This window comes from Chrysemys picta, chromosome 19, assembly GCF_011386835.1.
Source record: "Chrysemys picta bellii isolate R12L10 chromosome 19, ASM1138683v2, whole genome shotgun sequence".
NCBI classification, from domain to species: domain Eukaryota; kingdom Metazoa; phylum Chordata; order Testudines; family Emydidae; genus Chrysemys; species Chrysemys picta.
Genome location: NC_088809.1, coordinates 16,373,482 through 16,398,808, shown reverse-complemented (window position 1 = coordinate 16,398,808; position 25,327 = coordinate 16,373,482). Strand labels below are relative to the sequence as shown.

The window sequence follows — 25,327 nt, the reverse complement described above, 5'->3', positions numbered from 1 at the left end:
ACAAGATCGACCCCAAGCCCGAGCAAGTCAGGAAAGTGATTTGGGCACAGCTGTCCGTATAGGCCCCTACATTTACAGTGGAATTTCCTGAGGTTTAACATTCACGGTGGAATTCCCTGAGAATGGAATGGAATGTCCCAGGACGAGAATGTGAAGTGCCACAGGTCTTAAATCTCCAATGGTCACTTCGTTTTTCAAATTTCAGAGTAGCAGCCGTGTTAGTCTGTATCCGCAAAAAGCACAGGAGTACTTGTGGCACCTTAGAGACTAACAAATTTATTTGAGCATAAGTTTATTTGTTAGTCTCTAAGGTGCCACATGTACTCCTGTTCTTTTAGTTTTTCAAACCATACAATATTCTGTGTTCTCATAACTTGAGTCTAGGAACAGAAAGGTGCATCCACCTAGGCCCTGATGCCACTTATAGATGTGCTTACCTGTATGCACTGGGAGGAAATAATCCCATTTGGCTACCTGAGGTGTCTCAAGCTACTCCCGAAAGTAAACGCTTGCAGGACCTGGAGGCTGATCCTGCAGCTCTCATCCTCACAAGTAGGCCCATGAGGGATGCAGGATGGTGCCCCAGATCTCTACTATTAGGAACACTAATCAGTGTTAAATACAGAACAGATGAGGTAGCGAGCCTGGAAGCTATGTTTAGAGAGACATTGACTTTAACGGGGCTACATACAGGCGCAGCTAAACCCATTGCAGAATTGAAAGCTCTTCAGGGCAGAGGTTGTCTCTTTGTTATATGTTTGTATAGTGCTGTGAACAATGAAGCTCTGACCTCTAGGCAATACCTATTTTGTCTAGAGTCTTTCATGAAAACTGTGTCCCAAATTGCTTCTGCAAAACTAAATCCTGTAACACACTTAGAGTTAAATACGTTGTAACAGAAAGAGGTGTTTAATACACTGTTCTTAAAAGTACAAAAAAGAGGTTAACTAATTTAAGTCTGTCACCAGAAGACGGATGTGGTGTAAAGACCTTTAAAAAACTTCTCTGACTTATTTGTTTAATTATTATTCTTTTATATTGTGGTAGTTACCACAGGACTTAATGGAGATCAGGACCCCCATTGTGCCCGATGCTAAACATATGCATACTAACTGGCAGTCTTTGTCCCAAAAGCTTGCAATCCAAGCAATGTCTTTAATTATTTTGTTTTTCTATTTTATAAAACTAGTGCTTCAGGACTGTGTGAAAATTATGGGCAGGAGGAGACTCTCAAAAAACGCAATGTGGATGTTGCATGTGTGAAATTCTGTGAAATGGCCATTTTGATATCCCAAAGTGTGCAAAACCTCTGAAATTGTATCTGATTTTGACACCATTTTTGGATAATCAATTTTTTTTGTCCAAAAGAAATTTCAAAACGTTGTCTGTTTTCCACTCAAAGATGGTCTTCTTTTTGAGGGGGAAGGGGTGGAGAAAAGAAAAATACTCTTGGGGTGGGGTTTTTTTTGGTGGCAAAAATGTAACTATTTGGGGGGGGGAATTCAAAACGAAATGTGAAAATCCTGAATTTTGAGTGGTGCAGAGACAAGTGGTACTTTTGTGTTGTGACTACAGCATCCACTGACTTTATTAGCCTCGCACTTCCATTTTGTGCCATGGGAGGGGTTAAAGCAAGATGGAAAGTGATTGGCATGTCTATTTGCATGAATGAATATCTGAGAATCTTCCTAACTTTGATGTGGTGACCACATCAACTGTTCAGGCTTCAGTTACATTTTCTGCATCTGTGGATGTACCTTTCAGATAGTAAACGACAGGCAGTTGCTCGTGTGGTTTAACTGCCCATGTACACCATGGTTGCTTTTTAAACGGATTCTAATTATAAATATTATTAAATGCCTGCACTTGAGCCTTTGTCTCAGCCAATAGTCTCTCTCAGCTGTGGTGCTAGTCTGAAAATAGATAGTGAATGTGGGCTGAGAGGCAATGGGAAGCTACTCATCAAATGGAACGGATTCTTCAAAGCACACATTCAGCAAACCACGTATCGAGCATACGAATTTTAGTACATAAGGACTAGGGCCAGCTTGTGATCTCTCTGACATGGTGTAAGTCCAGAGTAGTTTCCTGGAGTTCCATGCTGAAATTGGAATCAGGCCTGTAAGATGTACCCGTTAATTCAAAAGCAATCTTACCAGCTGGCTGTGTGATTATAATGGCTTACTATTTGTATTCCAGTGCGGCCTGAGGGTGTTATTGGGGTTTTTAGAACCCTAAACAGTGGTAGCTTAATTATTTTATTTTAGGTGGTGTTAGGGATAAATTAATTGGAATATAGCAATTTTGTTTGATAATGATTAATAGAAGTAAAGCAATGGGGCTATTTAGTTGTCACTGAGGCCAGAACTGGAAGACAGGGGTGTTTCTCAAGTATCACTGAGAGGTTAATTTGGCCTGCAGAACCTTCATTACTGCTCATAATGTGTGAGATGGAAAGAACCCAACTTGATTCTCAGATTCCAGAGTGAGTTTGCCGGGCTGGTATTTAGAAAAACATCTTTTAAAACCAGTAGTCTGTGCCCGTTTGATCGGGAAGCCACTGACTGACAGTAAACACAGACACCTCCCAACACCATTATTTTTTTTAGAGACCAATTTCAGAGTAGGTGGCACTTCAGGGATGTGTAACAGACTTTACATGTGTAGATTGCCAATTAAAATCCTGCCCAGGCTGGTAATGACGGAAACTTATTCTCTAATGGTTCGTTGGTGATAGTCTCCGTCCAATTCACTGAGAAGCTGTGTCCTTGTCCCAAGAAAACCATCACAGCTGGCACATCAGTCTCAGCAGAGAGGCCAAGGAGTGATTTGGCCATGGAAAACGAAGAATCCTTTCACCCCAGAAATGATCTCTATCTGGGTAGGTGGAGCAGTGCACAGCAGACGCAGGTTTCTCCACTGCCCGGCTGCCAAGTGGGCTCAGTAGGTAACATTGGTTTCAAGGGCTGCCAACTGGCACATTTGGGCTCGTCTATACATACAACTCCGACAACTTTAACTATACTAGTATCATTAAAGCAATACAACTTCCTAGTGTGGATACAGTATAAAAGGGCTTATCCTGGGCTAGCTTATTTCCCGTACAGGAAAGGAAACATACTATGTCCGTGTAAGACACTGTTATATTGGTAGAACTGCATGTACTCGAGCGGTTGTACCAGTAATAAGTATTTCGGTGAATAGTCACACCCTTCAACAACATACCAGTGAAACATTTCAGTGTAGCTCAGGCCTCTGATCAGCTCTTAGTTCACAAGGAGGAAAAAACCCTGCACTTACAACTGTAGGATTGGAGTGTGAGCCTGAGGACTTTTTACCCCTGCTTGTAGGTTCTGATCTAAATCATAGAGGTTTGGGTTGTTTACCAGAACTGCACTGAGCTAATACAGGCTGGTTGTTCCTATTGCTACCCTATTATGCAGGATTAATAACCCCAGTTTAATTTTTTACTCCTAGTTATACAGGACAGTTTATTTGAGGTTGCAGTAGGTCATCCATTCCTAACCTCTATATCATGCAGCAGACGCTCCCAGCCTCTCTACCCATGAAACCTTATGCCCAAATAAATCTGTTAAGTCTTTAAGGTGCCACCGGACTCCTTGTTGTTTTTGTGGATACAGACAAACACGGCTACCCCCTGATACCCTCTAAACACTGTCATGAATACCCAGTCTTGCTCTCCTTGAAGCCAACTGCAAAACTCCAGTTGATTTCAATGCAGGATCCAATCCCATGTTAACATGTTAAAGTGATTATACGAAAAGTGACCATGCCTCACAAACTCCAGTTGTAGCACAGTCTTTTACAGTGACCTTTCTGCTAACTTTCTTAAGTAGTGCATTTGTTTCTCTGTGGTAAACACCTCTTCTCCACAGGCAGCTGGTGCTAAGACTTAGTGTTGTACGCAGAGCCACACGCAGAGAGCTCTCACCATCATCCAACACATTAAGTCCTTCCTTTTTATCGCTTACAGAAAAGGAAGAGGATTCCTGTTCCTATCAAAATGTTGTGATTGGGGCATCCAATAGTGCTGAGTCTGGTAAGTGGCAGTTTTTGGGGGACGATTACTGTGTGTATTGCAGTAGTGCTGAGACGCCCCAGTCATGGAGCAGGGCCCCCAATCACGTCGCTTAAAGCTTTACTCACTTAGGCCTTGTCAAGGTTCCTTCCCCACTCTGAACTTTAGGGTACAGATGTAGGGACCTGCATGAAAACCTCTAAGCTTCTCTACCAGCTTAGATCTGCTTTTGCTGCCACCACTCCCAATGTGCTAAGTCCCTTCCCTGGGTAGCCTTGAGAGACTCTTCCACCAATTCCCTGGTGAACACTGATCCAAAACCCCTTGGATCTTAAAACAAGGAGGAATTAATCATCCCGCCCCTTCCCTTTCCCCCCACCAATTCCTAGTGAGTCCAGATCAATCCCCTTGGATCTTAGAACAAGGAAAAATCAATCAGGTTCTTAAAAAGAAGGCTTTTAATTAAAGAAAGAAAGGTAAAAATCATCTCTGTAAAATCAGGATGAAAAATAACTTTACAGGGTAATCAAACTTAAAGAGCCCAGAGGAACCCCCTCTAGCCTTAGGTTCAAAGTTACAGTAAACAGAGATAAACACTGTAGCAAAAGGTATATTTACAAGTTGAGAAAACAAAGATAAAACTAACACGCCTTGCCTGGCTGTTTACTTACAAGTTTGAAATATGAGAGATTTGTTCAGAAAGATTTGGAGAGCATGGATTGATGTCTGGTCTCTCTCAGTCCCAACAGAGAACACTCACCAAAACAAAGAGCACAAACAAAAGCCTTCCCTCTCCCCAAGATTTTAAAGTATCTTGTCCCCTTATTGGTCCTTTGGGTCAGGTGTCAGCCAGGTTACCTGAGCTTCTTAACCCTTTACAGGTAAAAGGATTTTGGTGTCTCTGGCCAGGAGGCATTATGGTGTGGTACACAGGAGGGCTGTTACCCTTCCCTTTATAGTTATGACAGGCCTTTCTTCTGAAATGAGAACTTTTATCTCTGGGATATTTTTTCAAAATTGTGGATTAATTTTGGCTTTTGATATTATATGCTGTGTTGATAACATCTCAGAATCTGATCACAATTAGCTTTATGCTGAATGATTACATTGGGTATACTGTTTTAATGGGCAGCAGTACCATCAACAGGCAGGTCTAACCCATGCCTGGAAAAAAAAAAAACAAACCATGCGCTAACCTGGGAAGTAGATGAGATGGCTATGACCAGACATGGGAGTGGAGTTGCTCCACATTAAAATGCACAAGCCCACAGGTCTGACTGGAAACTCTGCCTTGTCCAAATGGTTACATTTTTAGAGGGTAGAAGTGAGACATTTCAAAGAACAGTTCCACATTCTTAGTCCACTTGCTTTCATTGCACTTTGCACACTTTTCTTGCTCACAGATGACGTGGACGACTATGAGAACAGCGCCTCTATAAAGATATGGAAACAATCAAATATATCAGGTATGTTCTGAAAACTATAGTTATTTAATATTTTTATGGTAGCACCCCAAGGCCTCCGTTAGGATTGGGGTCCCATTCTGCGAGCTGCAGATGAAGACATGACCCCTAGTCATGATAATAGAAACATTTTAAAAACTAGTTGCACATTGTTGCATATCTTAGCAAGGATTTTGAGTACTGTCTTGGAATCTTTGTGCCTCTTGCCTTTCTGATATTTAAGGGAGCACAGACAGAGTTGGAAGACCTACAGTTTGACTGAGGTCCCCTGGCAGGCCCTTACAGAAGACTGTCTCTTCTCTTATTTCAAACCTTCTCAGTTTTTAACTCTCCAAGCTGCAAACTCTGCCTTGCTTTTGGAGCCCTAAGACCAGGAAACAAACAAGCAACAGTATCTTTGTATCTTATGTCCCTGGAGTATGAAGCTCCCTGATGGGCCAGCATAAAAGCCTTGGTTAGGTTAACTTTTTAAAACAGAGGTTCAATTGGATATGTAGCTTCCCATGAAGCACATTGGGACACCTTTAGTTGTGAGATGCACTGTTGGGCATATTTAGGAACTTCTCATATCTGATTTGGGGATGCTCTAGACCAGGTGTAGGCAACCTATGGCACACGTGCCGAAGGCGGCACGCGAGCTGGTTTTCAGTGGCACTTACACTGCATGGGTCTTGGCCACCGGTCCGGGGGGCTCCGCATTTTAATTTAATTTTAAATGAAGCTTCTTAAACATTTTATAAACCTTATTTACTTTACATACAACAATAGTTTAGTTCTATATTATAGATTTCTAGAAAGAGACCTTTTAAAAAGGTTAAAATGTATTACTGGCACGCGAAACCTTAAATTAGCGTGAATAAATTAACACTCGGCACACCACTTCTGAAAGATTGCCAACCCCTGCTCTAGGCAAACCAAATTAGCCCAAATTAGTGGATTTTAGCCCACGAAAGCTTATGCCCAAATAAATTTGTTAGTCTCTAAGGTGCCACAAGGACTTCTCATTATTTTTGCTCATACAGACTAACACAGCTATCACTCTGAAATCTAGGCAAACCGTTTCTTGTTTTTTGTGTGTGTGCCCTGTTTATAAATCCAGTAGATTGTAATGTCTCTGTCGATCTGTTATGATCTATTCTAAAAATCTACTGAAGGAACACTGCAAACTGCTGTTATGTACAGTCTTCAAGACTTTCCAAGGAGCCTTGATGCTGGAATCTGGTATTTCTTGGCACATACAGAAAAATGGTATGGAACATACAAGCTGATATCAACAACAAGAGTTAAAAAGGTTGGCAGGGCGTATAAAGATGTGCGTAGATCAACACATTTACTGATCAGTGCTTTCAATTCCCAATAACAACTCTCTACGTTTAGAAAGCCCAGATGATTATCCAGATTACGTTAACTCAGACGTTGCAGCTGTGCCAAACTAAAGGTAAAAATAGATAAAATGTTTGATGCATTTTTTGTAAACCCAGGGGTGGGGGCATATCTGTTCTTCGATAATGATTTGCACTCAAACTTGATTCTACTGCAAGACGGTGTTAGTCTATTTTAAAAGCAAACGTGGAAGGAGTGAATCTCTATATTGGCAGACTCTAAAAAAGCAGGGATGATGTTGCATGTATTGATGTATCCATAATGGGAGTAACCGCATGACAAGTGCTGATTGCCCCTGTTACAGGAATTAACATTTTTGGATCAGCTAGCAAATATCTAGTGCCTATAAAATTATCTAGTTGATGCTACAAACCAAGTCATGGCTGTGGCAACGTTAATTATTGATATTTGTCCTAAATTTCCAAAGCAAGTAGCCATTGTATGCCATTATAGTCCCTGTAAGACTATAGCTGAAAAGTACTAGGAGTCTGCTAGGAGTTAAAATGCATAGTTGTGGGAGCAGAACAGTTTTATCTTTAAAGATACTCACCGTCCACATCTTAGCAGCATTTCACAGCTAGGTGTCGCTCTTTGCTTTAACAGTAGCAAAATGACAGTTTTCCATGAGTGATTATTAGAAAAGTGAATTAGTTCAGAAAGGGGCATGGGACATATTTTTTAGGGGAAATTAACTGAAGTTTTTCTTTTTGGTATGTGTGAAAGTTTTACTGAATTACAAGGCACTAGTTTGGACAAATGCAGCAGGGAAATCAGATCTACATGAAAGCAGAGAAAAAGGCTACTTGATAACATTTGCAAGCAATTCTCCATTTGGTTCCCCCTTCCAATGGAATTTCAAAGAGAAGGGGATTAAATTTTCATATTAGAGAGGATTAATCAAGTGGTTTTGTTATGGGACTAAGCAAGTTCCAATCCTTGCTCTGACAATGACTCCCTCTGTGGCCTCCGATAAGTCAGTCTCTCTATGCCTCAGTTTCTCTTTGTAAAATGGAAGGTACCTACCTCACCAGCTGAGGGAAGGATTAATTAGACCTCTGTAAAGTACTGTAACTTAAAAAAACTCGATGGAAGTCCCCTTGTAAATCTCAGGTAAGCACTTAATACCACAAACAAACAGTAAACAACACTGAATGTTATAAATCAGTGGTTCTCAACCCTTGCCAACACACCTATGCTGACAAGAACTTCTAGTATAGACTTGCCCTTAGTTAGATGGATTTTCCAGGAATGATGGATTCTTAAATTATCTGGACTCCTGGCATCCATATATTTTTGGAACTGTTCAGAGATTATCAGTTAGAACACTCCCCATAAATTTTAAATCTTTATATTATTCAGCTCATACAAAAATCTACCTGAATGATAGCAGCCAAGGGAGAAAACCCTAGTACTGAAAATAAAATGCAAGCAGAAAGTCACTAATAATGCGCGGGGGGGGGGGGGGGGGAAGCAGTGAACTCACGGTCTTTCTTTTATTTCAAGGTATCTTCCCTACAACTGGAAAAAAAGCTGTTGCAAAGCTGCAGAAGCTTATGTTTCATTTTGAAGACTGCTACACACACACAGTGGAAAGGGGTCCTTTGATTCACAAGTGTAATGGAATAACCTGTTCTCCAAACCCTGCCAAAAGTAGCTAACTTAAAGGACATGGATGCACACTGCTGAAAGTAAATGCACTGGATCCAGAAGTCCAACAAAAATACAACTGGAAAAAGTATATGGAGAAAGCCCACCCCACTGCTCCCAAACAAGTGAATTTCAGCTGCTCGGTGCAGCAGTTACCAAGAGAAATGCCAAGGTTTTGTTATTCTATCATATTTTCCTCCACATCCATTCAAGGGCGTGATGGCTTGTCTGCTCAACAATGTTTTCTGCTGTCAAGTGTGAAATGAATCTTTAAACTACTGAGCGGCAACGCAGTTGACAGTTTAACTTGCCAAGCTGACTCCTGTAAGGAGGTATTAAAGCTGATGAATTATATTTCTTGTTTCGTTCCCAATGCAGCAAAGCTCTTGGACAGACACTGCTTTCAACAGCGGGATCCAACCTTCCAGCCAGACAGCAAGTTTTTAGAATAGGAGTAGTTCTGTATAGCTAAGTAATACACTGAAGGGCTCACAAATGATGAAGGACCAAAGGCTACTACAAACAAGATCACTGCAGCTACAGATAATATTCAGAGTGCTGACAGTTAGTATCTTTCCTTGTGCTTTTGGGATTTATTTTACAGCAATCCATAGGAGTTGAGACAGATAGCGGGGCACTGAGCTCATCTTTACCACATTGCCAGCCTCAGGAATTGCACCTGCTTTTCAGAATTGCTGACATCAGTGCTAGAACTCACACCTTGCCTTTGAACATGCTTCAGTTCTGACAACTAAAATGTTCATGAGCATAGCGTTTTACCTGGCAGCATTATAGCATGTGCTCGTTGAGGGTGAAATGCAGCTCTGTGCAGGAAATCAAGGAAAAGCTCACGCAGTACTTCAGTCTTAAGGGGTGTATGCCTGCTGCATAGGGGTAAACTTCACCCATGGTAGAGTGAGAACATGTAGGTAAACGCCTAGTAAGGGAGTTCTTTTAGAACAGCAAGTTATGTGTTGGAGCAACTGTCTCCTGCCAGTCCTACTTACTGCTGGCAACTGGTTCACCAAGCTCTTATGCTCTAGCATGAACAGGTACTCTTTAACTAGCAGGGAAAAGGGTTACCGAAGCAATTTCCTCCCTTTTGGTACCAGTGACTAGAGAGAACCTTGGGTAATAAGAGTCAGCTATGAAGTGGAAGGTATGGATATGAAACGTTTCTTACTACAAATTACTTCACTCATGAAATTTTTGCTCTATTTGATCTAATCAGTCTATGCACAGTGAGAGTTAAGGTAGAATTTAAGCCTCTTTACAGATGCGGATTTAACATTTCATTTGTATTTGAGACCCCTTAATCACAGCAACAAGGTGCCTGTTACTTATGTGTATGAAACTAGAAGGCCAATCAAGCATTTTGTAATTAGTGATTGGGGGAAAACTTAATCACAGCTCCCACTAAGGGGTGTATTCCTGAAGTCTGCATAAAGGCCGCAAGACAGGGCCTTTAATGTAGCCCATGTAGGAAAGAAAACGATCTAGAACGTCCTTAACCTCTTGAAAGGGATATATGTAGTCAGTTTCAGAACAGGAGTTAAACAGGGTTGGTTTTACATCGACATAAGTTTCCTATCAGTTTGTAGCTAGAATCACATTTCCTTTTTTCCAAAATATTCTTCTCTGCTGTGCAAAGGGCCCACAGAAATAAGGGACACCAACAATAGAGTGAGACAATAGACTTAGGTCCAACCCAAGGCCTAGTAAATCATTAAAGCTAGAGTGACCAGATGCAGGGCCGGCGCAACCCATTAGGCGACCTAGGCGGTCGTCTAGGGCGCTGCAATTTGGGGGGGCGGCGACCGCGGCGGTATTTCGGCGGTGGGACCTTCCGCCGGTGGCGCTCCTGACCAGATGTCCCATTTTTAAAGGGACAGTCCTATTTTTTGGGACTACTTCTTATATAGGTGCCTATTACCACCCCCCCCCCGTCCCATTTTTTTCACAGTTGCTATCTGGTCACCCTAATTAAAACCTAATCTGAAGACTTATGCACTGTATAGACCTTGTCCTGGCTCTTTTGTTGAAAGGTGAATTTCATCCAAAATGACTAAATAGAAAAGTTCTAACCTTTGTTATAGAACTATGGTTACTTGACAGACCATGCAAAATGTTATGTGACGATGATGGATGTCCAACATGATACCTCTCAAAACTGCCTCATTTTCAGAAGTATTGTGACTCTATAACGTGTCTCAACATTTCAATTCAATTTTGAAAATATTGGTCTCAGTTGTCAGAGAAGTGCAATTGTGTTGATGTGTCAGTTTAAGATTCTGATCTAATACTTGGAGGGAGACATTCAAATACTTAAAGTTTAGCAATAGTACAAGTTCCCTGGGATACAGTTAATCAAGTAACAGAACGCTGACTAAGTTCCAGGATTTAAACAGATGTTAGGCCAGGGCAATACAGGATTTATTGTACTCTGTGCTCAGCAGGGAGAGGTGAATAAACCAAGTAATATTTCCTGGAGCATTTATGGAAAATATTTGTTGCCTAAACAGGAGTTCAAAGTTGTATAAGATAAATGGGGTAGGAAAGTGATTAAAGGAGAAGATACAGATTCTATTCCCCAATCTGCCAGTGTGAGAATGCAGACAAATCCCCACCTTCTGGGGGTCCTCTGTAAAGCGAGGTTAAACCCTTTCTTAGTTTTGTGAAGCACTTGAAAATAACAAGGGTACCTTTCATTCAAGGATCAGTGTGCTGGAACATATCCAGTAAATTTTACAAACAAATTATATTGAAGTGATTGGAATTCTACAGTGTAGCTTTTAAAACACCCCTTTGTCACCTATGTCCACAAAGAAAAGTATCTACAATGACAGATTGGTTGCCTTTTCAGAAATCTTTAATTTGTAGGTATACAGGGACTTCAGGGTATGTATAACATTGGCTGCCCGTGAATGGGAGTAGCATCCAGTCTACGTGTTCCAGCAACAAACCAGGGAGACATGAACTAGCTCAAAGCTGAGTACATCTACAACCACATCTTCATCCAATCCTGGGAGGTCCTGCTGGAAGCTGCCGATGGTGGAAGGAGGAGAACAGGCATTAGCTGCTACAGAAGAGGGAGTCACCCTAGATTCTACATGTCACCAAAAGCTGCTCTTCTCTCCTCTATGGGAATAGGGAAAATGTACAGCTAGGAGAGCCCAGTGGAGGACACAATGGGGGCAAAGACCAACCCTATAGGGCCCTGGCCACTGTGCCAGTGGAAACCCTTGAACAACGGACTGGTCTGCAATTGTAGTTCGTTCCCCTTGCTTCTGACTGGGCCTGTAGTAAATGCTATGAAAGCGAGGGCACATTGGGCCGCTAAGGGCAGAGCAGGTTGTCTGGAATACATGGAAAGAAGGGAAGGATTTGGGAAGTAGTTCAGTGCCTTTCATATCTTGCTTGTCTGCCTACTCTATTCAGATCGGTAAGCTCTTTGGGGCCAAGACTCTGTGTGTACAGCATGCAGCAGATTAGGGTCCCAACCCGGATTTAATAAATGCATAGTTTATAATTGTACTTGTACTAAGGAGTTGCTATATACATTGAGAATCAGACGTGCCAGTGATGATGTACAGTTTGATAACGACTTAGTGAAATACTGGGTTAACTAATTAAATAAAGTACTTTGACTCTCTCTCTTACCTGCTTCTAGTGCTGTCTTCATTTGCATTACCAATCAGATCAAGTGTACCTGTACTTTGGATGCAAAGGCCTCATTCACAGCTTCCCTCTCCATTCCAGTCTAGAACTACCCTTTCCGAAGAGGAACTTGTCACATCGTTCTGCCAAACTGCCTCAACTCTTTCCACTTTTTTACATCTGAAAAAGTTAAATATTTCCTAAACTGAAATCCCTACAGCCAATGAGATTTGTGCAGACAGTAATTCACTCAGCTCTCATGTCTCTTCCGTGAGCAGGGATGTACATAATGCAGCTGAATCAGGCAAGACATTTTTCCCCTGCCTACAGAAGCATGACCAGGTAATCAACAGCAGCAGCATTTAATTTGTCTTCCTTCTGTGTATCCATAATTCCTGTAAATTATGAACTTGGGGTAATTTAACATGGCTCCATTTCCAGAAGCCTTCTCTTAGACTTCCTGGAGAGGTGGGTAAAATTGTCACTCCATATTTATATTCCCTTTGCATTTTATACAGTTATTGCTTATGAGAGGAACGACTGTATTTGAACCACTTGCTAATTACTTCTGAAACTGAACATGGAAGGGCACAATAGATGCCTTAGCTTTTAGATGAATTAATCCAACAGGCAAAAGATCAGGCATTCTTCATTTCTAATGATTAAGTTAACCCAGGCCAGCAAGAATTGATGCCGAAATCTAGAATGCACCAGCATCTATTTGAGATGGGCACACACTTCAATACTGACACAGTACTTCCATGTTCAAAGGTTCCAAAGGCAGTATCCAAGATACGGTGTCACTTTGACTACATCTGCACTTTATTATACAAATGTTGTTAGTTGTATTAAAGGTGCCTACTAGATGGTTTCCCTGTTATCCACAGCACAGGTATAGCTTAGATCATGGCACCTGCTCAACACTAACCTAGTGAAATCACATGTGTGCAAGAGGGCAGGTCATTTTCCACAGCCCATTTCATCCTTGGCTTCACTGAGATCTCCAGTCATGATCAGTTGTGTGATGTATATACCTGTCCACTAGGAATGAGATTGAAACCATTTCATTTCAAAGGTCACTGAACAGCCATTGGCTGTTGAAATCGTTCATGGCTGTACTGACCAGAAGTTAATAGGCAGACCAGGACAAGGGGTTTTAACTCTATTGCTAATCATCTGTACTATCCAGTCCTACCCCACCACTTTTACACCACAGATACAACCATTCTCAGTGGATTTTAAGTTTATTTGGCCTAAAAAAAGTACAAAGTAATTTAAAAACAAATGCTGGCTTTCATTTTCAGGTTCAGCAAGAACAGAGAATAAGCTCACTGAATTCAGAATTTACTATATACACAAGGTTCAAGTATGCAGATAGCAGCTGGCCTTAAACACTGTAATTTCATACTTCCAGAATCAAGGCTGTAATTGCAGTCCAGTAAAATACTCCATTTAACTTTCTGCAGGAGCAGCCGTCTTCTGACAGAGCCTGGCAAGCAGTCCAGCCATCTGCAAGAGAGAATTCACCCCTTCTGCTACCTTCATGTGAGTATATCCAATTTCCTGGCAATACAAATATTAGGTGTCAAACTTCAGCTTTTTCTGTTGCTTTGTCTACATTTCTACAGCAAAGGGAGGCAGTTTTAGTGGAAGACTTTGACTTGTACTTTTTTTCCCCCCAGCAGCAAGAGTAGTTTGTCTTGTCTTTGTCCTGTGATAGTACACGTTGTACAGAGTCCCCAGACATGAACAAATTACATATACACCATATAGAATAGAGCTTGCCCGTCAGCTCCAAAAATGCTGGCCTCAAGTTCCCTGAGCTGAAGGAAAAAATAAGTTGTAGGGCTTATTTCTTCTTGAAGCCAGCCATGCTAGGGCAATACAACAACTTTCAGATAGATCAGGTCAAATGCTGCTCTGTGGTGCACGCATATCCCTCCCATTTTTCTTCAAGGAAGCACTATGCCTGTGTCTGAGGGCAGGATTTAACCCTACGGGGTCTGATTCCAAGACATACAATGATTATCACGTGTCAAATTAGAACTCAATGCCATTTAACCTTTAGTAAGCTACTGAAATAACCCAGACTTGATGACCACCTGGCCATGCTGCAAAAACCATTTATTTGACAGTTTTAGGGGAAATAAGAGTGTATGTTCCAGGGCCAAGGGCTGAAATGGTTATTTGAAGCTTTGATGTAGTGGCCGGCTGAGTTTATTCATTATTTGAATAGGATTATATTATGACTAAGTCTAATTAAATATGGCACCTTGAGCTTCCATGGGCGTTTATTGTTAAAAGTAACAAAAAGAGTCCTGTGGCACCTTATAGACTAACAGATGTATTGGAGCATAAGCTTTCGTGGGTGAATACCCACTTCGTCAGACGCATGTGTCTGACGAAGTGGGTATTCGCCCACGAAAGCTTATGCTCCAATACATCTGTTGGTCTATAAAGTGCCACAGAACTTTGTTGCTTTTTACAGATCCAGACTAACATGGCAACCCCTCTGATATTGTAAAAGTATAAATAAACTCTCACTATTCTTACAACAGTGGGAGGGGAAACACAGTGAGAGGTTTAGATACCTTTTGTACTAAGTACTAGCAAATCTTGGAGAACAAACGGAGGCTGTCCCTTTAGTAGGAATCTTTTTTCTTTTTTAAAAGACTAATGTGATAACGAGGCTAGCACTAACCTTGATGAACTCCAATTTCAGATACTCTGGCATTTGGAAGGTTTTACACACTCTGAAGATATTGCCAACTATATCTTCTGGTGAGTACCCAAGCCGCCACAAGTGGGCAAGAATCTGTGCAGGAGAAAACAAATGTGAATTTCGCTGGGGGGAAAAACGTTGTGGATTAAGTTTGTACTCATTCTTGTATACCAATCATTTCCCACATGGCAAAACTGCATATAGTTCTTTAATGTTAAAGCAACAGGTGTAATCTCCATCGTGTGCTAGCAAGAAGTTTTGTGCCAAAGTGACACGCCATTCGTACTTGTTTTGGTCGTTACTTTTTTTTCACCTTAGACATAATTACATCTGAGGCAAGCTGCAAATTTCGGGAGCCAGTATCAATGGTCTCCCATTTATAAATTAATACATTGATATTTTATTGCTATATTTAGCATCTTTTACCAGAACACTGAGACTGACCAACAACAAGTTTCCTGTTTAGTGATATGAGAGCAAATATTTGCTCCTGGTGCTACTACTGCCCTAATACTTATATCAAGTATTGTTACACAGTAGCTACATCTGCCATAGGGTGACCAGACAGCAAGTGTGAAAAATCGGGACAGGGGGTGGGGGTAATAGGAGCCTATATAAGAAAAAGATCAAAAATCAGGACTGTCCCTATAAAATCGGGACATCTGGTCACCCTAATCTGCCACCATAAGGTAAACAGTCTATATTAAAATCCCTCAAGTTCACTGGTACCCTTCATGGTGCCGTTAGAATAATCCAGGTTTGGGATTGAGCTGTTTCAGAGGCCAGCAGAGAACAGACACGTTATTTAGACCAAAACCTTTTTCCACCAGCCATATTACAAAGTAGTATTGGTGGGATTCTATAATGAACACACGTTTTCCTTTGCAAGTGGAAACACCATGACTGTCTGACAACTAAAAGCAGAGAGGTATAAATTAAAAACGGCACCAAAGAGTGAGGGGTGGGGGGTGAAAGAGAACCTCATGTGGATGCCAGAAGGGCTATTTAGAGTAAAACTTCAGAACGCTATTAATCCTCTCCAGTAAATAATTCACATAATTATGAATGAGTTGCAAGTGAAGACTGAAAGCAAGGATAGTGCTTAAGATGTATTTTGTTTGTTTATCTTGGCAACAGATTTGTTCCATTTATCAAAATACACCAGTAATGGCTGTGTAGTATATTCTTTGAAAATACAGGTAGTGAAACTAGCTCTTATCTTGTCTTACCTACTAAATTTTTGAGAAGTGGAGTTGCAGCTATTTGTGTGTGAATTACAAAGTGTCACTTAATGTGGTGTCACTTGTATTCAGACATTTAGATCCAGTCAATCACAAAGATGCCTCAGTGTAGAAATATACATGCTATCGGGATTTCTACATATTAAGCTCCCTTACATGAAAAATGTTTATATTCATGAATTTATCTGCATTTGTATAGTTTTATCTTTGTTTTGGATGGAAAGTAAGGCAAACTAAAGTCTTCTGAAAAGCGAGCATTCTGTTGAGAAAGTGCCCCAAAAGACTAAAATACACACCTTGTATGCTTCATCAATATTTGCATTCACACAGTGCTGTATCATTTCCTTCACTAGCAGAGGGTGTGGCTCATCACACACCTATACCAAAGAGAAATTCGAATTTTAGGAGACAATGTACATATTCTCTCCTGCACCCAAATACCCTGAATAATTTTCGTAGTCTTCTATATAGTTGATAGTTTAAATGCTATATCTGACGGAGCCCTATAATATAGGTTATTCACCACACATTTTATTTTTAAGTGACTAACTTAGCTGGTAACATAATTACTCACCCAACATTAAGTCGGGCTTTATATCACTGAGTACAAAGCACCCAACATACTAGACTATCATACATACTAGTTACTATCACTGAATTTCACAGAAGTCCTATTAAGATTATTTGTTGTACAGACAATGGGTCTCAGCTGTGTCAGTTTACATTCAGATACATTCTTTCTCCAGCGTTAAAGGAAAAACCTCTTTGTGACAATCTTTTCAAAAGGTGCATGCATCTCTTATGTTTAATGTAGCAATCTTATTCAAGACCTAATACTACTTGGGAACTGACAAACCATTGTCAAATTTTTACATGTCCTGGCCAATGTCTGATATAGTTAAGCTGCCAGACATCAAGTATTTTTAGTGTGGGAACAATGCCAGATACTGAAAACTAGGAAGAAAACATGTTATGTATGTTCCCATTACAGTGCAAATACTGAGCAATCACATCTTGCTATAAGAACTTTTACTAACCTTAAATACATTCTCACTGTTAATAAAGCCAAATCCAGAATATGTGGACTGCAAGTTGTTTAATGCCTGTAAAGAGTAAAATTAACATTTCGATTACTATCTGAAACGCTCTACCTCTGGTTCTCCTCCTCAGAGTCAAGCGCAGACTTTTTTTTGGAACTGCTGCCATATCAAACATTCCCATGATTCAATAGCACAAACTCTAAAAGGTCAGCATTCAATTTCCATTGATGCAGGATCTAGTGACTAACCGTTTCAGAATTCAGCAAAACCATACAGTGTATACTGGAGTACTGCAGATCATGTCGTCTCCCCTTTACTTCCCACAACTTAAAGCCTGCAAGGCCACAACCCCAGGCTTTGTACTTCAGTAAGAAGGCCTTTCTTTTGCTGGGTTTGTTTTAATACCTGTCTCATATCTCCTTGTGCTGTGAAGATAATGGCTTCCAGTCCATCATCTGTGTATTGTACATTCTCTCTCTCAACAATTTTCATTAACCTTGCAAGGATCTGAGCATCTGTCAGCTTGGTGTAGCGCAGCACAGCACAGCGAGACTGGATTGGCTCTGAAGGAAGAGAGAGAGAGAGAGAGACATTTGCAGGAGGAACATCTTGTTCTTCTTAAGTATCCATCCAAGATTACTTTTTTCAGCTTGGGAGAAGGCATCTGTGAAATTTCTGCATCACCCTTTAATCTGATTTCCTTTTACATGGAAAAGTTTCACTGTCAAAGCCCACTCTGAGGGTATGTCTACAATGCACACTACTTATGGTGGTGGGTAGTGGACCTATACTGCACCCCCACCTGCCACAGCGTCAGGTATATTTAGCAGTATAGATGGAGTTTTAGCCCCGTAGCACGAGCCCCAGTCAGCTGACCTGTGATCTGAGACTTGAAGCTGCAGAGGAGTTGTTTTTTTGCAGTGTCGACATACCCTTAGATTCTGGCCACAGAGCTTTTCAACGGAGACCAAAGGCCAGGTCTCCGGCAAGCTAACACGAAGGCCAAATTTGGTTCTGAAATGTAACTGTGACTGGCAGTCACTCTCTAGCTGTTGAGAGGGAAAGGAGGAAATCAGGGGGAGAATAGAAGGAAGTGTGTACCCAGAGGAGAGTGGAAAAAGAGGCTGGGAGCTCCAATCTTGGGGCCCTACCATCACATACTCTAACAGCGGCAAGAAGCTAACTGTAAACGTGGAAGATGTGTAATAAAGGTGTATACAGAGACTAGCCGTTTTCTTTTACCTATGATTTTATCTGAGGCATTGCATGCAAGTGCAAAGCGAGTTGTTTTGGAATAAATTTCCATTGTTCTTCGCAATGCTTGCTGTGCTCCATCGGTCATGCTGGGGGTGGAAAAAAAAAAGTTAGGTTGGCTTTTGCCCTTCACTATCTAACATCCAGCTGCAGTCTAAAAAATGTTTATACCGCCTTCACAGTTTCTATTTATATTAGCTACTGCCTTGTGAATTATTTGATCTTCTGGCTAGGCAACTAGGAAGCTAAGTAGCTTTATCCAGCTTTGTACAGGAACAAGTCACCCCCCAATACATACCATCTCTGAATATTACACAATTAAAACCAAGCCATCAAAATTTAGAAGAATGATCTCTAGCTGTAGATGCAATGTAGCCATCTTCCCATAACCCCTTTTCATCCAGGAAAGCTAAAATAGAATTATCTACTGCAGGACTACGTATGCTGTATCAGTCACCCCTTTTTCAAAGGAGAGCTTAGAAATAGTCAGTAAATTGGATGCTATTTTACATCCCATCAAATCCTAAAGTGCTTCTCTCAGATACTAAACATTTCTGAAATGCAGCAGCCTCTGTTGGAAGAGAGTCTGATAAGAGTGCTGTTAAAGGGACATCTATTCACAACTAAATTACTTCTGAGAGGCTAGCAAAATACCCTAAACTTGAAATTGGTTTATAATAGAAGCTTTGCGTTTTATGCAAGTTATTCAGAACATGGAGGCAGAACACTTCTGAGGGGTTATTTGTGATCAAAAGAAACACAGTGTACCTGTCTGCTTCATCCAGGATGATTATCTTATGCCGACCTTTGGGAAGCGTGACCTTCTGCTGAGCAAACATTTTGATTTTGTTTCTCACAACATCAATGCCCCTGAAACAATAATCTTATTCATTCAGTGATCACTCACCAGTTTGTATTTCACATCAATTTAAAGAAAGAAGTGCAACAAATTACATTCCATTAACACAAAATGGACACTATTTACATTTGAGGGGAACTGTAAATGGTTTTGGGGAAAATAAGAGCAAACATTTCATTATCCTTCGATGTTCAGTTTCAAGTTACAAAATGTAGTGTTCTACAGTTACTCAGTAACTGAAGTTAACAATAGACAGAACAAATACTTGCACTCTTCCAGCAAAGGTTCTCAAAGCACTGAAAGTAATCAGTAGTGTGGCAAGCCCTTACACACAAAGCAAGCCTTAAAACACCCTTGTGAACCAGGGAAATGACAGAGAGAGAAATTAAGTAACTTACTTAAGATCATAAAGGAAATCTCTAGCAAAATCAGGAATATAACCCAGTTCTCCTGCCCATAAGCTTTCATCACAAAGCAATCTTTAGTATTTGAGTATCAGGCGGTAGCAGTGTTAGTCTGTATCCACAAAACCAACACTGAACTCCTTGTTGTTTTAGTATTTGAGGTTCCTACCACCTATATACCTAAACTCAAATAATCTTTCCTCCGTCACAAAATAAAATTATTTTCCTTTAAATGTTAATGGGAACTTTATGAATGCAATAGATGGAGGAGAGCTCTTTAGGATAAATTTGAGAAGTTATGGACAGAAATTAGATTACATAGGACCTAATAATCTGCATATGTTTTGCAATTCCATTCCATTAATATCTATTTGACGTTCCCAAAACAGGAAGTGGATAATGTCTACAAGAGACCTTAAAACATCTAAGATCACCTAAGTCTTTTGTGGGGAGAGGGAGGCGGGAAGAGACTGAGAAACAAGTATTGGAAATCTTACTAGCATTAATCTAACAAGTATATAGATTTCAAGTAAAAACATTTGAAGTTTGTTGTGTTTCTTTCTTAATTTGAAACTTAGTTATGGAGTTCTCATACACACCTGTCATTTGAAGCATTCAGTTCCAGAACAGCATCCTTTAATGCAGGACCAAGCAGTGCACGAGCCAAACATAAGATACTGGTTGTTTTACCAGTTCCTGGAGGACCCTATGAATACAATGAATTTTAAGTATTATATAATTAAAGTGAGTTGCACTTTCTGGCTACTGTGTTCTGTTAGCAGTAACAAAAACACAGGAATTCCTATACAGACTCATATCAGAAGTCCATGTAGTCTAATATCCTGCTTCCAACAGTACTAGATGCTTCAGAGAAGAGTGCAAGAAACCTTGCAGTTATGGGACAAAACCTAACCCCCTGGAGCATGAAGGTGTGTATCTGGGACAATTATGGATTAAACAAAAATACTGATCTCTGGCTGTACAATTAAGATCTCCCTTACCAACAGACTCACGGACCAATGCAACTATAGAGAGAGCCTGTTTACCATCCTGAACCGACACCGCCAATAGAGAACAAAAATACAGCAAGAAGAAATATGGTGCAACACAAAAATACTTACAGCAATTATAATATTTGGTACATTTCCCTCCCTTGCAAAAACCTAGGAAAAAAATGAATGATTACTTTGCCAGAAAATTGGAGAGTAATTCCTACATACTACCATTTTTCATAATTGGAATTAAAAACTCCTCATTCACTTCCTCCCCTCTTATTTTAATTTTTACCCCACCTTATCATTTTCATATGTCTTACTTGAGAGAGACAGTAAATAAAGAAATCTTTCAATGGACCCCCTTCTGTTTGTGGAAGATACAAACTTGTGAGCTTCACAGAGCGCTTCTTCAGGTCCCTTACTTACTTCAGGTTTCCTTACTTGATCCTTTATATTAATCCTTTGTGTGCAGAGTCCTGTCATACTTAAAACGGTTCATCTAACCTGAGGTTTTTAGTATCCTTGCATTTTCCTTCCATCCATTTAAAAACCAACAACATTGTGGTAAGTCACTAGCAAATCTAGGAATTGAACTCTGGAATACTGACTACCAGTCCCACATTCTAACCATTAAACAACACTTCCTCTTAGAGTAACCCCCAAGGAGGCTGTTAAAATGGTCATTCCAAATTTCAAGTACACGCACACGACAGAATAGTACAATTTAAATAAGTGGAGTATGTTTATGTATACAAAACTGAGTATAACTTCGTATGACCACAACATCAGTGAAGATTTCTGTTACAAACTACAGTAGTTTGTTAGGATGACTACAATGAAAATATTTTTCATCTGACTTAAAACTCTAGAAAAACAACAAATATATCTGAAGGAAGATACAAAGTGTAAAGTCAGTTGTAATGCAAACTACGTTTAGTAATGATTACAATTAACATGCAGGGCACTAATTTAATTTTCTGAACCATATCAAAACTAGACAAAGCGATAGTAAGTTTAAATGAATAAACTTCGGCCCTGATTCAGGAAAGCATACTTACTGAAAAGGACAACACGCGAGCACATGCTTTACTCTTAAGTACAGGCTTAAATCCCATTGAGGGAAAAAACATTTGTTTAAGTGATTTCCTGAATAGAGGTAAACGTTAAACTTGGCTTAAATGTTTTCCTGAATTGGGGCTTTAAGCAGAATTGTATAGTAAAACAATACAAAATAAATACAAGATGACCATTTGTTTTTGTTATAAAAAAGCAAACTACATACCTCCAGTCTGCTTACAGTGTCTTCATTCCCAACTATTTCAGATAGCTTCATAGGTCTGTATTTTTCAACCCTATTTAAAAACAAATCCCAAAACATTAAACATATCTAATTTAGATCATGTTTTACACTAATCAAAACACATTCAATTAGTATAAAATAATTGGAAGTGTTTGAAGTTAATGTCTAAATTTCTTGAGGATTTTTGACATCTTCAAAGGAAACTTACATGCAGCTTGCTCACGTGATTAAGAGCAAACATTCAATAAATATTTTCAATATGTCAATATATTAGAACACAGCCATTTGATAATCTTCGGGTGCTGCTAAATGCAAAGGGAGGAGATGCTGATCCTTTGACTGTATTCCTTCACAGTAATTTATCTTACCAAATGACTGTTTATTTCATCATTATAATCTGATTGATTTTTTTGTAAAGGACAAAGAAGGATGATGAGAAATTTATTTAACTGCTGTACACTGATTTGCATACATGACACTTAGGCCCCCTACCCTGCAACTGATGGCATAAGGCTGAACTACTGCACTGAACACTATCAGTTCCAGGATTAGGGTTTACACCCTTCAGATAATTAAAAAATGCTGGATTCTAAATAAACATTATATACAAATGCAATGTGGCCTGTAATCCTATGCTGGGTAACAATCTAATTGCTGTCAAGTATCAGAGGGGTAGCCGTGTTAGTCTGGATCTGTAAAAAGCAAGAGAGAGTCCTGTGGCACCTTTAAGACTAACAGATGTATTGGAGCATAAGCTTTCGTGGGTGAATGCCCACTTCGTCGGATGCATGTGACGAAGTGGGCATTCACCCACAAAAGCTTATGCCATTTGTAGGATCAGGGCCATATGAGCATGTCCTCCTTTTGCCTAGTTTATACCACAAGTAAGACACCATACTCTGCAAACAGAACTCAGTATAAATATCTGGTAAATCATTTTGGTTCTACCCTCATGCAGAATGACGGCAGTGTTTAATGGCCTCTTACACTTATATGGCACTCCTCCTCCTAAAGAATTCCAAAGCATCTGCTAACTTAGAAGAGCACCATCAACTTAGAACAAACAAAGCCCAAGGCCCTCACACTAAGTATTTAAAAAAATTATTACTGCCACAAGTATAGCCCCTACGATTGTTAGAGTAGGAAAACATTAGAGATTCTTATTTTTCAGTTTGTTTACTTTGTGCATATGACAGCATGCTGTCAGTTTCAGTTTACCCTTTTTATTGTCATGATCTGTATTACAGTAGTACCTACAGGCCTAACTGAGTTCAGGGTCCCATTGTGTTAGGCCTGGTACTAACACACAGTAAGAGACAGTACCTGCCCCAGAGTATTTAAAATATAAATATGCAAGGCAGGAGGGGAACACAGGCAGAGAGATGAAGTGACTTGTTCAGGTCAGTGCCTAAGCCTTCTGACACCCAATTCAGTGACCTATTCACTAGACCACACTGCTGTCTGTTGTGCTATTTGGAGGTTTGTTTTTTCACAAAACAGAACCATTTAAAAGCTGCAGACCACAAAAACTGGCAATGGGACACATGGGCAGGTGGAGTACCTGAAACTTTTAACTGTTTATCAAACTGACTAGATTTTGAGTTGATGATGTCCTTTTAAATGATATACAAAGGATAAAGGGATTCCTTCATCCACTTTCTAGGATGGAATGCAACAACTGTTTGCTAGTGTACCTCTACACTATACAACATTTTAGGTATAGGAAAATAACGTAATTATGCAAGTTGGACTTTGGCCACGACTAATATCCAAGGAGTAATACACTTGTTTTGCTGCAACAGTTTATGGCCATGTATGGAAAACCTTGCAGCGATGTGACTGCTTTAGAGATGCCATGTGCATCAGCAAATCACATGTGACAACAAAATTGAACTCTCAAAGGGTAGCGCCAGACATGGACTTGGGATTTGATCATTTTATGACCTTAATAACTTGTGCAGCTTTGCAAATTACAAGAATAATCAATTACCAGACTACTTGTGAGGGCAAAAAGGAATCATCCACCCTATTTATGGTGTTGCACATCTGGCTAGGGCCTTTTATAATTCTGCCTAGCATCCTTTTCTCAGAAGCATCAGTTACGGGTGATATTGGGCTACACAAACTAGAGATAAGAGAGCAAAATGTATGTTCCCATGGAAGCCACAGGTGCAGAGCCATTACATCTGTCAGTGAAGTGGACTGACAGCCACTAACAATTTTAGCTGGCGCTCTCTAACAGCAGGCAGTGGTGTTTGCATAGTGGCCAGCTCATTACAGCCAGGATGCCGCTCTTTCAGGCTTCAGTTCCATACACCGCGGTGCTTCAGGTCCAGACTTTAATATGCACGTGAGCCTTTCCTTATGGATTTGTTGCCACCGTATCTCTGGCCAAAGCTGCATCCGCTCGCTGTGCAGCAATGCTGGGGTGAGCTGCCTCTCCCCACCCCAGAGCCAGCTGCACGTCCCTGAGGTTGTGCTGGCAGCGGGACACCCCCAGAGCACATTAGGGTGATGGGGGCTAAGGAAGTGTTACATGATATTGAGCGTAATGGGGCCGCATCAGCCGGCCCCAGAAGCTGGCAGAGCTGCACCCCCAGTTAAAGGGATCCCCAGGGCAACTCCCCCAATCAATAGCAGATCTCCCTCCCTCCTTACTGCAGCTGGGGACCCCCGTTCCCTCAAGGGGCCCCAGCTGCCAGGAGACCCCAACTCCCCAGATTTCCCCCCCCCCCAACAGGGCCAGGCCCAGGCGCGCCCTACAGCCCCCGCCCCCGGGCAATCCCCGTCCGTCTCCCTCCCCGGCTCTCCCCTTCACTAGCCCCGGCCCCGCTCTCACCAGGGCAGCTCGTAGTGGCCGCTGCCGGAGGCCGCAGGGGCGTCGGCCGCTCCCCGCTTCTCCCCGTCTCGCGGCCCAGGCCTCTCGGCCTCCGCCATCTCCACTTCCATGCCGGCCGCGGCCGCCTCCCCTTCCCGCCAGCCGGGCGGTAGCGCCGCCCCCTCGCCCTGTCACTGCCGAGCCGCGCCGGCGGCCACCTTAAGAGAGGCGGCGCCCGGTCGGGGCTGCGCGGCCTCCTGCCCGGGTCTCCATGGCAGCCTTAAGGGGGCTCCGTGTTCACCCCCCGCCATGCCCCGGCACGGGGACTCCTGGGTACCTTCATGGGGGACCTGAGGGACAGAGCACGGGGTGGGGAGCCAGGACTCCTGGGTCCCATTTTCCACCGCAGAGACTGGGAGCCAGGACTCCTGGGTCCCATTTTCCACCGCAGAAGGACTGGGAGCCAGGACTCCTGGGTCCCATTTTCCACCGCAGAGGGACTGGG

The 25,327-nt window shown here is 41.3% G+C and overlaps 2 protein-coding genes across 4 annotated transcripts in view; one reads left to right on the top strand and one right to left on the bottom strand.

The window, feature by feature from the left end:
* LAT2 (linker for activation of T cells family member 2) overlaps positions 1 to 12,188 on the top strand; it is a 37,820-nt gene extending 25,632 nt beyond the window's left edge. For all 3 annotated transcript variants that reach the window (XM_065573011.1, XM_008166158.3, XM_042857770.2), the window contains 4 exons: positions 3,995 to 4,060; positions 5,443 to 5,505; positions 6,880 to 6,940; positions 8,389 to 12,188. In XM_065573011.1, the coding sequence (XP_065429083.1) occupies positions 3,995 to 4,060; positions 5,443 to 5,505; positions 6,880 to 6,938 (188 nt within the window). In that variant the 3' untranslated portion in view covers positions 6,939 to 6,940; positions 8,389 to 12,188. The remainder of the gene's footprint in view (positions 1 to 3,994; positions 4,061 to 5,442; positions 5,506 to 6,879; positions 6,941 to 8,388) is intronic.
* Positions 12,189 to 13,414: 1,226 nt separating this feature from the next.
* Positions 13,415 to 25,042, bottom strand: RFC2 (replication factor C subunit 2). The gene is made up of 11 exons (XM_005284376.4): positions 24,844 to 25,042; positions 21,987 to 22,056; positions 20,831 to 20,872; positions 20,309 to 20,415; positions 19,215 to 19,316; positions 18,435 to 18,535; positions 17,598 to 17,755; positions 17,190 to 17,255; positions 16,449 to 16,529; positions 14,891 to 15,004; positions 13,415 to 13,752 (listed from the first exon to the last, which is right to left on the bottom strand). Exons 1-11 carry the CDS (start codon positions 24,951 to 24,953, stop codon positions 13,642 to 13,644), a joined length of 1,062 nt encoding a protein of 353 aa, XP_005284433.2. The 5' UTR covers positions 24,954 to 25,042; the 3' UTR covers positions 13,415 to 13,641.
* Positions 25,043 to 25,327: the final 285 nt, after the last annotated feature.

Bases quoted from the DNA above. Each gene is read 5' to 3' on its own strand.
- RFC2 (XM_005284376.4), bottom strand. From the start codon at position 24,953: ATGGAAGTGGAGATGGCGGAGGCCGAGAGGCCTGGGCCGCGAGACGGG. The intron at 19,317-20,308 runs GTGTGTATGAGA...TTATTGTTTCAG, and splicing joins CTGAATGCTTCAAATGACAG to GGGCATTGATGTTGTGAGAA. The intron at 15,005-16,448 runs GTGTGTATTTTA...TCTCCTGCACAG, and splicing joins ATATTGATGAAGCATACAAG to ATTCTTGCCCACTTGTGGCG.